The sequence below is a fragment of the Megascapheus bottae genome, chromosome 25, assembly GCF_031878675.1.
Source record: "Megascapheus bottae isolate mThoBot1 chromosome 25, mThoBot2.hap1, whole genome shotgun sequence".
Classification (NCBI taxonomy): domain Eukaryota; kingdom Metazoa; phylum Chordata; class Mammalia; order Rodentia; family Geomyidae; genus Megascapheus; species Megascapheus bottae.
This window is the reverse complement of record NC_143533.1, coordinates 10,523,115-10,541,687: the sequence shown is the minus strand read 5'-3', so window position 1 is coordinate 10,541,687 and position 18,573 is coordinate 10,523,115. Positions and strand designations below refer to the sequence as shown.

The window sequence follows — 18,573 nt, the reverse complement described above, 5'->3', positions numbered from 1 at the left end:
GTTTTGCTCTATTGCAAATCTCTGCTAGGAGAGCCCAAGGTTTCTACTGATTATGACAAATGAGGGAAACCATTGAGCCTAAGTTCCTTTGAGTCTGGCTTACTTCACTTAGTTCACATCTTAAAGAAGAAACTGAAAAATACAGGAGTAACTCAAAAAACAGATAGTGTCCTGAAACCCTATTGCCTGACACCAGCCTAGCTGCCTGGATTGGACATTTCCCACCTAAAATCTAGCCACAGATGTGGATGGCCTCTTGGTAGTAATGGAAGAGATGATCAGAGTTCTGGAAAATTGTAGACACTGAATGAATTGAAGACAGTGTGATTTACAACTTACCCAGATGTGTTTCTGAGGAGCATGTGCCATGAGTGCCACAATCATATGGCCCCACGGCCTCCATTCCACCTTGGGGACGCAGAGTTTGTGGTCCTGGCCTTTCTAGTTGCAACCACCTGTTGGTAGGTGGTGATAATCTTGGACATTGGTTGGCATATGTTGTGTGCCCACCCCCGCATTCTGCCTCAGGGAAATCTCCCATATTGAAATGGGGTAGCCAAGTATTGAAAATGGGCCAGGGGTCCTCTTATGTAAGGACAGACACATGTGCAAACTGCCACCAAGACACCAAATAGACAAGTCTGGAGTAAAAACAGCTTGCCTTGACTGACAGCTGAAACTGTAAAGTGGGATTTTGATTTAGCATAGTTCATTGATTGTGGAATTCAGTGTTTGACTCAAACACCTCTATGCCATTATGTACTTATATTTATTTGTAAGGTGGATGGCAAGATCTGATGCTTAATTTCTCCTAACTCATAAAAGGGCATCCAGGAAATAATGCTGTGGCCCAAAGTGGTAGAACGCCAGCCTTGAGCTGATATAGCAGTATAGCATGGTTGGAGAAGAACAAGTTATTTTTGTTCTTTCCTTTTTAACTTTTTTTTTAACCCTTTCTGTTTCTGACTTACAGGTATTCCAATCAAAAGAGGTACCTGAAAAGATGTCATCACCTGAAGAATCCATCAGGATGACGAAAGGCATCACCATGGCAACAGCTAAAGCCGTGGCAGCTGGGAATTCATGTAGACAGGAAGATGTGATTGCTACAGCCAATCTGAGCCGGAAGGCTGTGTCAGATATGTTGACAGCTTGCAAGGTAAGTGGCCTCAGCACTGTTTTACTCTGGGCTCTTTTCCTGGGAGATGAAAAGGGTCAGGCATTTTGTGTTGGGAGAGGTGTTGCCATCACTGTGAGTTAGGAGGAATATGAGTTAGAGGAATACCGCTGAATGTTCCCACCTTTCACTCTCTATGCTGGGCATCTTAAAGAAGTTCTCCAAATCCCTGGGTACTAGAACAGCTGCCCTAAGCTAGTGCTTAGGGAAAGAGCAGTAGAGACCTGAGATCTAAAATCCTTTAAGGTTTTTTAAGAAATTGAACCAGCTGGTGTGAGTGTCTCACACCTGTAATCCTAACTATTCAGGAAGCTAAGGTCTGAGGATCATAGTTCAAAACCAACCCAGGCAGGAAAGGCCATTATCTTCAATTAACTACCAGAAAACCAGAAGTGGCACTGTGGCTGAAAGTGGTAGAGTACTAGCCTAGAGCAAAAGAGCTCAGGGATAGGGCCCAGGCCCTGAGTTCAAGACCCATGATCACCACCAACAACAAAAGGCCTACAGAAAACTAAAAAAAAAAAAGAAATTGAGCCATAAGAGTCCTCACACTCACATAAGCCACCACAGTGAGCCTCCCTGCCCCATACTTTTACCCTTCTTAGGGGCAGCTTTGACCTGAGGGCATCAGCTTCTATTTGGCAATTAATAGATAATGATATACCTCGACTCCCATGGACATGTATGGAGGAAGAAACCACAGAAGCTGAAAACTAGCTCTCATAGCAGGGATCGTAGGGAGTAACATTCTTTGTGATGAAGAATGTCTTAGGGGGATGCCACAGTCATCTCTGATGAACTTCTTAGGGATTCCTCAGAAGAGTTCAGATGATTTGGAGGTATATGGTTAAAGGCAGAGACAATTGGCTGAGGGAATACATGTGGAAGGAGCCCTGGCCATGAGAGGCCCCTGAGTATTATAGATGGCAGAGCATGAGAGGAAGAACATGAGAGGGTGGGTGAAATAGAGTCTGTTATTTGAGCCCATGTGAGTTGAGCAAATATTGTCAGATGGTGCAACTGGGTTCTTGCCTCCCTGCCATGATTCTCAAAGATGCTCCAAGTTGCTATGGTTGATGGTTGATTGACGGTACCTTTGTCCCTGTGGTACAGGCATGAACTGGAAAATATGATCAAGGCAGAAGTTGAGCTCGGCTCCAATTTAGAAGTCTATCTTACAGTCTTCTGCTTCCAGAGTTGGAAATCAAGTAGAAATGTTGGTGCTGTTTGTCCAGCTTTAGCTACCACTGGGTCAGGCTATCTAGGGCTCTGAAGCTTGTATGTTCAAGTCACCCATCAAAATCAGACTTGACAATAAGTAGTCACTACTGAGTTCTGAGATACATACTAACTTAGGAACTATTTAGCAACCTTGTGAACAACCTTTGGTGCCTTGCATCCCTCAGGGGATACTCTGCAGAAAACAAACAAACAAAAAAGCACAATGACCCATATACAGAAAACTAGGCTGTTAAATGGCACATCAAGAAGAGAGTCAGCTATGTATTGTGGCTCATACCTAAGCCTAGCTGCTCAGGAGGCTTGAGATCTGAGGATCTCAGTTCAAAGCCATCCTAGGCACTAAAGAATAGGAGTCTCTAATCAACCACTAGAAACTTACCTCTAATTAACCACTAGAAAACCGGAAGTAGCTCAATGGCTCAAGGAGTAGGGTGGTAGCCTTGAACTGAAGAGCTCAGAGACAGCACCCAGGCCCAGAGTCAAAGCCCCATGACAAAAAAAAAAAAAAAAAAAAAAAAAAAAAAAGCAAGTCTCAGGCATAGCATAGGGCCACATTGACCTACTGGAGCTCATCCCTTGGGGCTGAGTGGGGATCGGGCAACCAGAGTTGCAGTGAATTCCACATTGGGTCATCTAATCAGAACAGGAGAATTACACTAATGCCTTGGGCTCATCCAGTCCCCTGGTGAATCCTCTTGTGTATTCTTGTCTAGTTCGCTAATGTTTATGTTAGATGTTGTTTGAAGTCTGGTGTCATGATTGATGGGAATCTGGCTGCTTCTGGGGTTACTGTGAATCCTTATCATTGACCTCAATGACTATAGATGACTCATGGCAAATATTCTCTCCACCCCCACCCCCCATTAGGAGAGATGTACGTGATCTGTGGGAGTTTTTTTCTTCATGAACTTTACTGTAATAAACATCTTTGGGCACATAAATGGTTTTTCTATGCTTTGGAAATTATTTCCTTAGGCAAATCTCCCAGAGTGGAATTAGTGGGCCAAATCGTATGACATTTTAATTATTACCAGATTGTTCTCTCAAAAAGATTCTGCCAAGTTTAGAGCTACCGCAGCAGGCAAGAATACCCAATCCTTACCTTTCCCACAGCACATACCTACCTACAGGACACAGTGAAACCATGGCCTGTATCTTCCCACAGTGGTATCTGTGAAAGCAGGTGTGTCACAGTGAGAGGCTAGGGGATTCAGAGACTGGGGAAGGGGCTAGTGTTTGGAGCTGTACTCTCTACCCATGATTTCTGCACCTCAAGCTCCATAAACCCAACCAGCTCATTAGTGACAGGTGCTACCCACTGTTCCCAGGAAGGGACAAAATCAGAGATCACACAAGTGTTCCCCCACCCTGTATCCCCATCTTAGGGATAATCACGTGGGACTGCTCCATATTTCCCATCTGCTTTGACCTTATCCTAATGTATACTGTGTATCCTTGTCTTCATCCATGACTTACTTATAGTCTTGTGTTTTGTGGGTTCCTCTGTAAGCCTCCCAAGCTCCTTGCAACATGTGGCTCTAGAAGGAAGTATAGCTAAGGAGTTAGGCTGCCAGATTTAGCCAGCAAAAGATAGGGTCTCACCTAGGTAGGCACAGAGAAGGTTGTTTATGGTTTATCTGAAATTCATATTTAGCTGGACATGGTTTGCTCTGATCACCCTGTGAATCAGATGCCCACTTAAATGACTTCTGAATAACTCAAGGATGCAGGTCACAAGGGTAAGAGTTGAGATGCTGTGTTGACCACAAGCCCAGTTTGCTTATCTCCCATGAGTTATTTGCAGTGCCCTAGGACGCTGAAGAGCCTAGCCTGACGTTTCCCAGGAACCTAGGCCCTGAACACAGAGTCCTCACAGTAACTTCCATGTGGTCAGCCAGGTGGAGGGTGGGAACCTAGGCTTCATTAGCCTGGGGATAGAGAAGAGCCTTCAGGACCCCTGAGGCTACTGAGAAGAGGACATGCAGAGCAGAGCATATGACCTTCCTGCCAGAGGGCCTGGACTAGCTTCTGTCATGTGGCCCTCAGGGCCATTAAAAGTCAGCCTATAGACTTTGTGGAGGCAGGCTCCTTTTCTATACAAGCAATCAGAGGAAGGCTCTCAGAGATCCCAGGTAATGTGTCCAACCTCATCTCCTGTCTTGAGGGGTCCAGGGCTTTTCGGTACCTGTGCTTTAACTTGTCAACATGCTTCTTTCCATCTACAGCAAGCCTCCTTCCATCCTGATGTCAGCGAGGAGGTACGGACCAGAGCCCTGCGCTATGGGACAGAATGCACCCTCGGCTACCTGGACCTTCTGGAGCATGTCTTGGTGGTGAGGAGGGGTTGGGTGGGGAGGAACTGTGGGTCTCTATCACCTACTAGAGCTGACTTGGAGACAGACCTTCCTTTAGGAATGCCCCCCCCCAACTCTTGGAGGATTATGTGGGCTTCTCTTAGGGGCTCAGCCTGGACTGAGCAGTCAAGTCTGATCTTGATGCACATTAGGTAGTAAACAGTCTGCAGAGGGTAAGAGCTCAGTTCTCTCTGGCACCACAGAAGCAGAACCAGCATAGACAAGGAATGAGCAGAAGACAGATGAAACAATGGAGGCTCAGGGCCATCCCTGTAAAAGAGCAGGAGTTCTCCCTATAGAGAGCCCAGAACATCCTTCAAGACAGGGAACTCAGCCTCCGTGACCACCTAGGAAGGACTACTGCCAGGTGCCTACTAGCATCTTATGACCTCCTCCATCCTTGAATGAATGTCTTGGGTCACAGTGAGAGCAGCTCCCCCAGGGGGCTCAGGTACTTGTGGCTGGCAGGCTGCCCATGTAGGAACCTCAGCTTCATGTAGACTCCTAGTTCCTAGGGTGGGCTGGCTCTCTGTCAGTACCCCCACCCCCATCCCTACCCAAGAGAATTGATATCCCCTTCTTACTATTGCTCTGTTCTTCCCAAATCTTGGAGAAACAGAGCCAGCAGGCTGCCTTCACTCCTAAATTCTGCACATAATTTTTACCCCTTCTGTGTGCCGGCCCTGCCTCATTTTTCTCATCTTGTCTTTGCACACCCAGCTGAGCTAGCAGAAGGTTTAGGAACCTACAGAAGTTCATCCTTTGGTTGAGTCCTAACCCCTCTACCCCCAATCACAGACCTTGGACTAAGTCCTAAGCAATCCTGTTATTTATTGCCAGCCCTGAGTTCATTCTAGCATTCCAATGCCTTCTCATGAAAAAAGTGAATTCTTCTTGAATGTCAACCTAAGATCTCTTTGAAGGTCATTACATTCATCCAGGTAACTTCAGTCAGTGCCAAAGTAGCTGTTTGTTCAATTGTTTGTTGTTGGGTTTTTTCTTTTTAGGGAATATAATGGGAGAATAGCCATTCTGGGCCATAGGGGCTCCCAAAGTCTGAACCCTTATGAAAGGAAATTAATATAAACTACACAGACCAAGGAACAAACATGCTTAGCCAGTCAGTGTTCACAGTCCAAAAAGTTCTAGGGTAAAAGAACTAGATGTACTGAGATGTAATGAGAGCCAAGGAACATGGCTCGCAGGGAACCCTGGGTAAAGGAATAAGGTCAGCTAGGCTTCCAGAAGTGTCTTTTTCTTTATGGGGCATCCAGTTGTTACATCCCTTCATCTTGAGATGTGTGTTTCAAGACACTCCACAAATGGCTCCTGTGTGTACATAGTACAAGGCATTTCCCTATAATATAAACCTATGATGCTAAAATTTTAATTTAGGCACAGTAAGAGGTTAACAACAACAATGGGGGAGAGGGATTTTTTTAAGAGTCATAAACAAAGCCAGGTGCTGTGGCTCACGCCTGTAATCCTAGCTACTCAAGAGGCTTAGATCTGAGGATCAAGGTTCAAAGCCAGCCCATGCACAAAAAGACCTGAGAGTTATCTTCAATTAACCTCTAGAAAATGGGAAGTGGGGCTTGGCTCAAGGGTAGGGCTGTAGCCTTGAGCTGAAGAGCTCAGGGTCAGTGCCCAGGCATTGTTCAAGCCCCATGACTCACACAAAAAAATCATAACAATATGCAATAATAAAATATATGTGAATCCTGGCATAGTGTCGCACAACTGTAGTCACCATACTCAGGTGGTTGGCAAAGGATTATTGCAAATTTGAAGCCAGCCAGGGCTACAGACAGATTCTCTGTCTCAAAATAATGATATTAACAACAATAAGTAAAGCTTGTGAATTCTTCATTTCTATGGTTGTCCTCAGGTAACTGAAACTGTAGAAAGTAAACTGGATTTAGGGAGAGCTAACTACTGCCTTATTCTGTGTCACAGAGACCATCCTTAGAGCTATACATTGGGGAGTGAGGAAGAAATGGTGAGTTTAGCCAGCCTGCATTTAGGAGGCTTGAGTATAGATCCTGGCTCTGCCGTATTAGGCTTGTCAGGGCTTCCATTTCTTCAGCACTTTAAAGAAGCCATATATTCAGGATTAAATGAGCATGCCAGTTGATATATTTGCCGAGTGTCTGTCTCCCTGAAACCTGCTTCCTAGAAGGTTACAGATGGAGCTCACAGCCTTATTGATCTCTGTTTCTTAGGTTGGGCTATCCCCTGCGCCCAGTTTCCTCCTGCTTTCTTTCATGCTCCCATTTTCCTCTTGGGAGAGGGAGAGATACAAGGATGCCCCTCTGCATTTTTCTGCTGTTCCCCAGTCTTTGTGACTTAGTCCCAGGCCCTGACCAGAGCATGCGCAGCATGGAACATTTACAAAGCACCTGTGTCCAAGCTTACCTGTTGGTCCATCACAGGGGACTTGTATTGCAGAATGAGAAGCTGCACCTTGCCTCTCTCAGTTCACCATTTCTGCAAATAATCTACTGATGACAGGGATAAAATTCACTTCCACTTGTAAAACTTTTATCTGGGCCTCTTTACCTGCCACTAAGAATGCTATTGACTTAATGGCAAGATAAAAATAGAACAATCTCTTTCTGCCTTATCTAAAGCTAGGGTACTTCAACTGCTCTCCAAGGAGATCTCTCATTCTCTCTCTCCCTCTCCCTCTCCCTCTCCCTCTCCCTCTCCCCCTCCCCCTCCCCCTCCCTCTCCCCCTCCCCCTCCCCCTCCCTCTCCCCCTCCCCCTCCCCCTCCCTCTCCCCCTCCCCCTCCCCCTCCCTCTCTCTCCTCTACCTTCCCTTTTCCCCCTTCCTCCCTCCTTCAAGGGCTCTTCTTCTGAAAGCAGAAATCTTGAATCATTCCACTCTGCTGGTTCAAGTGGTCCTTCATTCCACACCTGTAACTTCTTTCCAGCTTTAATGAGACATCGCTACTATAGAATACACACTGCATGCTTTCAGTGTGTAATTTGAATAGTGGCATGTACATATATCTGCTTAAAAAAGTAAAAGCACCACCACAATCAAAATAATGCATATGATTAGCACCCTTCAAAATTTCCAGGCAGTCAGTGATCTGCTTTGTATTGCAATAGATTTGTTGGCATTTTCTAGACTTTTCTCTGAATGGAATCGTACAAAATCTACTCTTTTCTTTTTTTTTTTTGTTGGTTGTGGGACTTGAACTCTGGACCGGGGGGGGGGGGGGGGGGGGGGGCAATGGCCTCAAGCTCTTCAGCTCAAGGCTACCGCCCTACCCCTGGAGCCAATCAGAGCCACTTCCTGATCCACTCCTTTCTGACTCTTTCTCCCAATATTTCCCATTCTGTCTATGTTGTCTTTTGGGTCTGTCATTTGTCCCCTTGATTGCTTAGTAGCCCCTATTGTATATCTGTGCCATGGTGTATTAACCCATCTATCTATGGATGGGCATTTGGGTTTTAATTATTGGCAGATAAAGCTTTGGAGAACACTCATCTATAAGTCTTTGCACCTGTATGTGTTTATTTTTTCAGTGTAAACACCTACAAGTCAAATGTTTGTATCATGAAAGGTAAGTGTGTGCTTCACCTTTTAGGAAACTACCAAAATGCTTTTCCACAGTGGTTGTCCAACTTAGGTTTCTGTCAGCAACAATCATGAATCCAGTCTGTTTTACTACTTATAAGGCATTCTGGTAGGTAGATAGAGGTAATCTATCTACTGGTTATCTGTTTTATGCACACATTTGCCTTCTGTAGATCTTCTTTGCTCAAACATGTATTGAGGTCTTCTCCACAGGTGGGGCTTTTCTGTCTTATTGATCTTTTACAATTCACTTTGTTTTCTATATATACATTCTTTATTAGCTACATGCTCTGCAAATAGTTCTACCAGGGTGCGGCTGGGTTTTTTTGTTGTTGGGTTTTTGTTTTGTTTTGTGCCAGTCCTGAGACTTATACTCAAGATCTAAGTGCTGTCCCTAAACTTTTTTGCTCAAGGCTGGCTTTCTACCACTTGAGCCACATCTCCATTTCCAGCTTTTTCAGTAGTTAATTGAAGAGTCTCATGTATTTTCCTGCCTAGTTTCAAACCATAGTTCTCAGATCTTAGCCGCCAGAGTAGCTAGGATTACAGGGATACAAATGTGTATTTTAAAAGAAAGAAAACAACACTTCAGCGGTAAGTGGGAGGGAGGGACATACATATGCCATTTGCATAAATATGAAAGTAAAATAAAAGCATCTTCGATACCTCAGCTAGTAAGGCTCTAGGATGCCTGGACATTGAGCACCAAGGATGTCTGAATATTTCTGCTTACACAAGCCATCGGGTTATTTCCAAGATTGTTTTTTATTCCCTGTTAGAGTCTTACCTGTTAGAATCTACCTCAGCTTCCCGTAACCTGAGATTATAGGTGTGAGCCACCACTCCTGGCCTTCCTTATGTCTTGATAGGTCAGAATCTGGAAATCCTATCATCGAACAAGGTCGAGAATAGTTAGAGGGAAGTCTCCGGGCCGGTGGCTCATGCCTGTAATCCTAGCTACTCAGGAGGCTGAGATCTGAGGATCAAGATTCAAAGCCAACCTGGGCACAAAAGGATCTGAGACTCTTATCTCCAATTAACCTCTAGAAAATGGGAAGTGGGGCTGGCTCAAGGATAGGGCGGTAGGCTTGAGCTGAAGAGCTCAGAGAAAATACCCAGGCCAAGTTCAAGCCCCATGATCACCCCCCCCCCAAAAAAAAAAGAATAGTTAGAGGGAGGAAAAATTCACAACTAGAAATAGACCACTCAGTTCAGAATCTAAGTCTGTGGTAGAAGGTGCTACAGAAATTTAAGAAGAAATCAACTGAGGATATACTTGGTGTGTGAAGGGTTTGTTTTTTTTTTAGTACCTTCCTTGATCCTTGATATGACAGAAAAGTAAAAGAAAAAAAAACCATAAAAACAAAAAAATCTTTGAACTAGATCCAAGAGTGTATACGTACACCTGCTTCTTCCAGGAAACTTGTGGTCAAACCCTAGAAGTGGTTTGTTTGTTCAATTAGTCATTACCCACATGAGAATTTGTCTGCAAGACCACCCAAGCCACACAGTGTCTCTGTTTCCATTTTTGCTTTGTCTCAAGTACCAGCTGGCCCCATGCCTAAGGCTTTTCTGTTTGTTCAGAGTGCTCTTAGACTTTGGGTACTTTTTACATGCATGCATGCATTTGTTCTTTATATATATATATATATATATATATATATATATATATATATATATATATGTACAAGAATGAATTGAGGAGAAATAAGGACTTCATCTCCTTTGAGATCTCTTGGGAACTGACAGAAATGATCTAGAGGCAGCCTTGGTTCAATAGTCACTGAAGCCCAGTGAGAATGGAGTATCCTCTCCCTCCCTTCCCCTCCTGGCTCACTTACCTCCCATTCTGGCCGAAGCCACTCAAAGTCAGAGAGACAACTTGTAAGCAGGATACCTAATTCCAGATCCACCAGCTTGTCCCCCAGTAGGAGTGAGCTTCCTGTCACAAATGTCTGCCTCCCCTTTCTCAGGTATCCAACTTGTTCTTCATCCATAGATTCTTCAGAAACCAACCCCAGAACTCAAGCATCAGCTGGCTGCTTTCTCCAAACGAGTTGCTGGTGCAGTCACAGAGCTCATCCAGGCAGCAGAAGCCATGAAAGGTGGGTCAGCTTCTCCAGTCATCTTGCAGGCTCATACTCCAAGACAATACTAGTGACAGCAAACTGAGTAGAGTAACATCACAGCTCACACCCTTCCCCCTTTCCCTGTCTCCCCTGCCCCCTGCCCCACCATATACACACTGTCAAATGTAACCAGGAGTGCAGTAAGGTACTTCAAAACAAATAGGAATAGAGTTAGAACAAAAAGGCAACAAGTAGGGTTGGGAATGTGACTTAGTGGTAGAGTACTTGCCCAGCATGCATGAAGCCCAGGGTTTGATTCCTCAATGCCACATAAACAGAAAAAGCTGGAAATAGCACTGTGGCTCAAGTGGTAGAGCACTGGCCTTGAGCAAAAGAAGCTCAGGTGTAGTGCCCAAGGCCTGAGTTCAAGCCCCAGAGCTAGAAAAAAATACTAAATAAATAAAGACAGGCAATGGTTAGTAATCCTAGATGCATGGCAGATAGAGGTAGGAGAGTCACAGGCCCAGGCAGGCCCAAAAAGTATGAGACACTGTCTGAAAGGGCTGGAGGCCTAGCTTAAGAAGTTGAGTGCTTGCCAAGAGTTAAAACTCTAGGACCTCCAAAGTCAAAATAATAATGAGACTTCTCTAGTGAGAGTGGGGAAAGTCTCATCATTTGATTTCATCTACATTTTTTATTCACCAAGTTATCCATTGTCCCTTAAGTACCGCTTCAAGTTTGGAGAGAATTACTGAGTATGCTGGGTGCATATCCAGTACCAGGGCTTGAATTCAGGGCTTCATATTCCCTTTCACTCAAGACTGCTACTCTACCACTTGATCCATACTTCCACTTCTGCTTTTTCCACTGGTTAACTGGAGATAAGAATCCCTCTCAGATTTGTATTTTTACAGACTGGCTTCAAACAGCAGTCCTAAGACCTTAGCCTCCTGAGAGCTAGGATTACAGAAGTTAGCTATGGGTACCCAGCTGGCACAGCCTTTTTGCTTACAGAAGCCATTGACTCTCCAGGGAAGGGTTTTCTTGCCAGTGTCTCTTCCTTTGAATTGATGCATACATTCCTCATGTGTTCTCACAAGTGACTGGCAAGTCACTGTGGCCTAGAGCCTCCTGAGGGTACTACTTCCTTCTTGTGAGCTGTTAGAAGGCAATTGATGGTTCAGGACTTGATCCCTGAGATCTAGGTTTGAGAAGCTGCCACTGATTGCTTTTTTCACTGGTAGAGATAAGCATACAACTTGTTTAGAAAAACAGGTTAGCAGCTGGGCACCAGAGGCTCACATCTGTCATCCTAGTTACCCAGGAGACCAAGATCTGAGGGTTGCAGTTTGAAGCCAGCCTGGCAGAAAAGTTCATGAGACACTTATCACCAGTTAATCACAGAAAAAGCCAGAAGTGGTGCTGTGGCTCAAGTGGTAGAGTGCTAACCTTGAGCAAAAGGAGTCTAGGGACAGCTTCTAGGCCCAGACAAAAAGCCCCAGGACCAGCAAACACAAAACAAACTAAAAAGCAAGAACAAAACTGTACATTAGTAGTTCTCTTCACCCCTAAATCCAGGTGGCCCCAGTGAGAGCTAGAGACCAGGTGCCTTAGGACATTGCAGAATAGTAGATTCACAGGCTTTCCAATCTTGTGTGTAACTAAGCCAGTCTTCCCTTGTATCTGTACCTAGCAAGAAAGACCTTTTTTTGGTTTTTTTTGACTGATTTTAGGAACAGAGTGGGTGGATCCAGAAGACCCAACTGTCATCGCAGAAACTGAATTACTGGGGGCTGCAGCCTCTATTGAGGCTGCTGCTAAGAAGTTAGAGCAACTGAAGCCAAGAGCCAAGCCTAAAGTGAGTGTTCATTAGTGGTGATTTGTCTCTCAACAGCTGGTCTTCCAGTGGGTGGCTGGGAAATAGTGCGAGCTGTGTTGCTGGGAACTCATCTCCTCTTCCCTGAGGTTAAGCTGGGAAGCAGCAAACCTGTTATACCTTCCCAATACCTTTTTATAGGGTATTGAAAAAACCTAGTAGGTAAGTGTTTTAACTACCCAGAAAAATACCTCTAGGGTCCAGAGAAAGAATCGGGGCATTCACAATCTTGATCTAGTTACATCATATAAAGCAGGAAGATCATGAATGTATCTTAAAAAGAAATAGCCATTTAAAAAAACTCTTCTAGATTGAACCAAAAGATAACACTTTCTAAATAAAGGGTGATGAGCTAGGTTCCAAGGACTAAGCCTAGCTTTAGTAAGGTGCTATAGCTTCCTACTCCACCCCCAAAACTGTCTTCAGCAGGAAGGTGGCAGGACCAGAGGGTCTCTTTTTTTCTTTGTATTCAAAGAACTCTTTAATGGTACCTGTAACTTACCTTTCTTTTCCAAGGATTCAGATTGTTAGGAACTGAAATCTGGCTCTTTCCCTTCTAAAATACTGGATCTTCCGATGTAAGCATGCCCAAAATTCTGAGTGTGTGTGTGTGTGTGTGTGTGTGTGTGTGTGTGTGTGTGTGTGTGTTAAGACTGGATAGAGTCTCAGGATGCTAAGATCCGAGGATCACATTTCAAAGCCAGCCCAGGGACAGAGCCCCAGCCCTGAGTTCAAGCCCTACAACTAACAACAACAACAAAATGGCAACATCAACACTAAAAAAAAGTAAGCTTTATCTTTTAGGAAAATGCCTGAAATTGTTCCCTAAGCTCCTACATCCAAACTGACAGAATACAAACTATGTGGGCTGGGAGTGTGGCCTAGTGGTAGAGTGCTTGCCTAACATGCATGAAGCCCTGGGTTTGATTCCTTGGTGCCATATACACAGAAAAAGCTGGAAGTTGTGATGTGGCTCAAGTGGTAGGGTGCTAGCATTGAGAAAACCCAAGGACAGTGCTCAGGTCCTGAGTTCAAGCCCCAGGACTGGTACCAAAAAAATTAAAAAGAATATAAGCATTGTGCTAGATGATTTTTGAATAGTTTATGTGAATTCATTCAACTGATTCTTTCCAAAAGTCTGTGAGAAATTATACTGGTCATTAGTGGCACATATCTGTAATCCTAGCTACTCAAGAGGCTGAGATCTAAGAATCATGGTTCAAAGCCATCTAGGGCAAGAAAGTCCATGAAATTCTTATCTCCAGTTAACTACCAAAAAGCTAGAAATGGTGCCATGGCTCAAAGTGGTAGAGCCCTAGCCTTTGGCCTAAAAACTCAGGGATAGCACCCAGGACCTGAGTTCAAGTCCCAGGACCAGCACCCAAGAAGGAAGGAAGGTAGGTTGGTTTATCTTGCCAGGGTCGAAGAACCATGTCATACTAGGAAGTATGAGATCTGGGTAGAAGTTTCAATCCATACCCCTCCCCATTTATCACTCCAGCCCCTCAGTGGCTGTTGTAGCTTGCATGTGCCCTGTGCAGCCAATCCCACCTCTGGGTACCTGACCCAAGATTGAAATCCAAGAGGAAAAGTTGTATGTGTGAGAGAGAGCTGTTTCTTCCAGCTTTGTTGGAATGAGAGGCTAGGCCCTTGAAGATCATTAATCTAATCTCTCACAGCTATTAAGAGGAATGGTTGCTAGGATTGTAGCTTGAAAAAGATGCTCATGGTATGATGTAAGGGGTCACGCACGCACACACGCACGAGGCATTTGTATTAACAAAATCAAAATCAATAGGATAATGACAGGGAATGGGTTTGTGTTTTAAATTTTTTAAAAACAGTGTCTTAGATAACAGTACTAGGCCAGGAGTTTGGCCTAGTGGTGGAGTGCTTGCCTAGCATGCAGGAAGACCCGGGTTCGATTCCTTGGTACCACATACTTGGAAAAAGCCAGAAGTGGTGCTGAGGCTCAAGTGGTAGAGTTCTAGCCTTGAGAAAAATCTAAGGACAGTGCTCAGGCCCTGAGCTTAAGCACAGGACTGGCAATAAATAAATTAAATTAATTAACAGTACTAGGCCAGGAGTTTGGCCTAGTGGTAGACTGCTTGCCTAGCATGCACAAATACCCGGGTTCGATTCCTCGGCACCACATACATAGAAAAAAACTGGAAGTGGTGCTGTGGCTCAAGGGAAGAGTCCTAGCCTTGAGAAAGGTCCAAGGACAGTGCTCAGGCCCTGAGTTCAAGCCCCACAACTGGCAAAAAATTTTTAAAAATTTAGAAATTAACAGTACTGAGCCGGGCGCAGCGGCTCACACCTGTAATCCTAGCTACTCAGGAGGCTGAGATCTGAGGATCAAGGTTCCGAGCCAGCCCAGGCACCTCCAATTAACCTCTAGAAAATGGGAAGTGGGGCTTGACTCAAGGGTAGGGTGGTAACCTTGAGCTGAAGAGCCAAGGGACAATGCCCAGGCCCAGGGATAGTTCAGAGGTCTTGAGCAGAAGAGCTCAGGGACAACACCCAGGCTGAGTTCAAGCCCCATGACCCACAAAAAAAAAAAAAAAACAGTTCTTGGCTGGAAATGTGGCTTACTGGTAGCTTACTTACCTAGCATGAATGAAGCCCTGGGTTCAATTCCTCAGTACCACATAATGGCAAAAGCTGCAAGTGGCTCTAAAGGTAGAATGCTAGCCTTGAGCAAAGGCAGCTCAGAAATAGTGCCCAGGCCTTGAATTCAAGCCCCAGGACTGGCATAATAATAACGACAACAGTACTTTGGGCTAGATAGTATAGCTCACATGGTAGAATATTTGCCTGGCACATACCACTTCTGGAGTTCCATCCCTGATAACACAAAAGTAAAATAAAAACAGTGGCACCATAAAGTTAGTTCTGACTGCTTTTGGGGGTCTAGTGCAGTAGTATAGGACCATTAATTTTTGTGTTTAAAGTAAGGGTTATTACATAAGACCCCTTCACAGGGCTCCCCTGTTCATATCAGGAAGAGCACTTGGTACTTCTAGAACACTTTAGACTGACCTGACATCTCTGTCTGATGACCAGAGGCTCCTGCTACCATCCACCCAAGACATGTTTTCTACGTCTGCCTGGGAGGGCCATCCACTGTGTAAAAAACATCTGAAGGAAATATAACATCCTCCTTCTCTTTATAAAGCAATTCTCCCCTAGTTAAAAATAATAATCTGACCCCCACACCAAACAATATCTTGAAGTTAATTATTTCCACCTCTTCCCATAAACTTAACAAAAATTCCTTAGGGTACCATAAATAAACATTGCATTCCTATCTCTGTAACTCTACCCCCCCCACACACACACCACATACACACACACACACATGTCCACGACTGTCACCCTTTTACAATTCAGGAGCATTGAGCAGTCATTTTGGTCAGGGGTATGATTTCGTTTAACATACTCAGCTAACTACATCCTTAGGTTACTAGTTTTAAAAGGAGTATTCTCCATGGTTTATGAAGATGAGTGTGATACATTCCCACCTGTGGCCTGGAATCTCTCAGACACAAAAGATGAACAAATGTTGAGTCTCTTCTTCACTTCAGAAGATGGCATAAGGGCAGAATGAGAATGTCAGGGGCTTGGTGATGTACTGATAGTATCACCGAAGGCATTGCTTCCACACCGGCAGACACACCTGAACTCCCAAGTGAGGCTGGGAGTCACTGTAGTGGTGACTTCCCACTGCAGTGGTCACTGCCCCCCTGCAGCTATAACCTTCAGTACTGTGCCTATTCTCAAGCTCAGTCAAACCTGGATGCCTTTTCTGCAAGCCTCTGTGTGATATGTTTGATATATTAGGTTGTTATTTAATCCAACTATATATCAAACATATTCCTACAGTGTCTTGCCCTGTCTCCGGGGGTTCCTAACAAAGTTGATAAGAGAACAGGGAGGAAAATGTGAAAAAAAAATCACTGGTAGATTCAAAATACAGAGTGTTTGCCTCATTGTGTCTAACTCCACTTCTCATAACACTTGAGACCTATATGAATATACTATATTATTTATACTCAATGTTTTATTTTGGTCCTGGTCTTCAGTTTGTAAGTCAGTGATTTGGAGGCTGGGAATATAGCATCAGTGGTAGACTGCTTGTCTAGCATGTGGAAGGCCTTGGGTTCAATCCCCAACATGTACACACACACACACACACACACACACACACACACACAGAAGTAATTTTAATCATTGAGTTCTCAGTAAGAAATCCAGGTCCATATATATATATCATCTGGAACTTTTTTTTCACAGTAACAAAAATGAATGAGCCAAATTGGCCATGGCAGCTCTATGTAAACCTATCTGATAAAGATCAGGGGAAGGTGAACTCTATTCTGTCTGCTGGATTTCCTGTTAAAAGTGAACTTGTCAGCAGAGGATGGTAAATACTGAGAATAAGCCAACAATTAGAAAGCAAGTCCACAGACTTAACAGGCTGTGGCAAGAAGTTTGGAATCCATTCTTTCTGGAGCAGACTGGGTTTCTTTGGTTGATTATGACCTCGGTCCCATGGATGAGCCTGTGAAGCATGTGGAAGGTCATTCAGAGTGCTCTTACCAAAAGATTTTATGAGCACTATTTCCAGAAAGCTCATAGCTCAAGTATTGCCATAATGACCACTCCTGAGCAGACCCATAAGCTATGTCCCTTGGTGGGAAGGAGGGTAAGCCAACGAGGGCCATCAAGCAAGTAACTCTGGCTATGGCTCCAAAGTGCTCACAGGTGGATCGATATGTCATGACAGGTCTCAGGCAGCAAAAGTGGAGAAGGAATGACACAGGGGAATGGCTCTGTGTGTCTGTGTGTGTGTGCATGTCTATAGGTGCCCTGCAGAATGATTTTGAGAGCCTGCCACAAGTGGCCATCTTCACACAGTGAGGAATAGTGTAGTCTTCGTTTTGAGTCTACTTAGCAGTTGTCAACTAAAATGATCAATTGCCTTCAAAAAGTAATAGTAGGTTGTCATTTTGAAAGGGCCTTTGAAACCCATTTGCTCAAAGTGGCATAATTTTCACATTTCTTTCAGTAATTCTGCTCCTGGCAGCTTTCCCCTCGGTACTGACTAATATGGTGAAGAGAGCAGGACACAGTGGCCCACACTTCTGTTTTTGCTACTTAGCAGGCTAAATACCTGGAGGATGGCACTTTGAAGCTAGTCTGAGCAGAAACATCTGTAAGTCTCAGTCTCCAATTAACTGGCAAAATGCCAGATTGGAGGCATGGATCAAGTAGTAGAGTGCCAACTATGAGTAAGCAACAGTGTGAGATCCTGAGTTCAAGCTCAAGGCAGTAGGATAAGAAGAGGCAACTTTAGCTGCCCTTTGCTGTAAAGAGAAGTGACTACACTGTTTCCTCTATGGCTAAATCATGAGGCTGTGAACTCACTCATATGCTATGCCTTGGTCCCGGGCCAAGAGATGTGTGGGAGTGCAGAGAATCAAGCCAGATGACTGCCAGCAGTGTAGACTAGTCCCTCAGACATGCTGTGGCTTCCTGCAGAAGAGCCTTAGAGTGTACCATATTTATCACACTCAATATTTAAAAGGATTCTATTAGCCACACTTCCTACATAGACATTCAAGAACTAACTGGAAAGGTGATCGCATGGGGAAAACGGCCAAGGTACTTTCTGGCTCTCAACAAGGCAATTCCTCCATGGAAGCACTCTCTAAGAGGGAGGCAGAAATCAGAGCTGAGACCCTGTGGTCATCTACTGAGGGTGCCTTTGGCTCCTTTTTAGTAAATGTAATTCACAAAGAAAAGGGGAAGAAGAACAGGAGATGTTCCCCTTGCCCCATACGTGATAGCCCAAGGAGCCAGCAAGGAGAGTAGAACATCTGTAAGAAATGAAGCAAGAAGGAGATCAAGCTCCTCTGAGAAGGTGTAGCTCCTAGTTATTTCAGTCAGTACCTTCTAAACAATCTACTATGAAACTGGGTGCTAGTGGTTCACACCTGTAATGCTAACTACTCAGGAGACTGAGAACTGAGGGTCCTAGTTCATAGCCAGTTTAGGCAGGAAAAATCCATGAGGTTCTAATTTCCAGTCAACCAGCAAAAAGCCAGAAATGTAGCTATTGGCTCTAAGTGAATGAAAATGCTAAGGAACAGCACTCAGGCCCTGAGTTCAAGCCCTAGTACTGGTATACATACACCCCCCCCAAAAAAAATCACTATTAAACAGAATCCTGTGTCACCTGAAGACCAGAGAAACTGCTGGGCTG

The 18,573-nt window shown here is 44.5% G+C and overlaps 1 protein-coding gene across 1 annotated transcript in view; it reads left to right on the top strand.

The window, feature by feature from the left end:
* The window catches only part of Tln2 (talin 2), a 256,404-nt gene that overhangs the window by 225,847 nt on the left and 11,984 nt on the right, over positions 1 to 18,573 (top strand). Inside the window, exons 50-53 of the mRNA XM_090358263.1 lie at positions 974 to 1,159; positions 4,645 to 4,752; positions 10,360 to 10,465; positions 12,163 to 12,287. Coding sequence (XP_090214389.1) covers positions 974 to 1,159; positions 4,645 to 4,752; positions 10,360 to 10,465; positions 12,163 to 12,287 — 525 coding nt within the window. The remainder of the gene's footprint in view (positions 1 to 973; positions 1,160 to 4,644; positions 4,753 to 10,359; positions 10,466 to 12,162; positions 12,288 to 18,573) is intronic.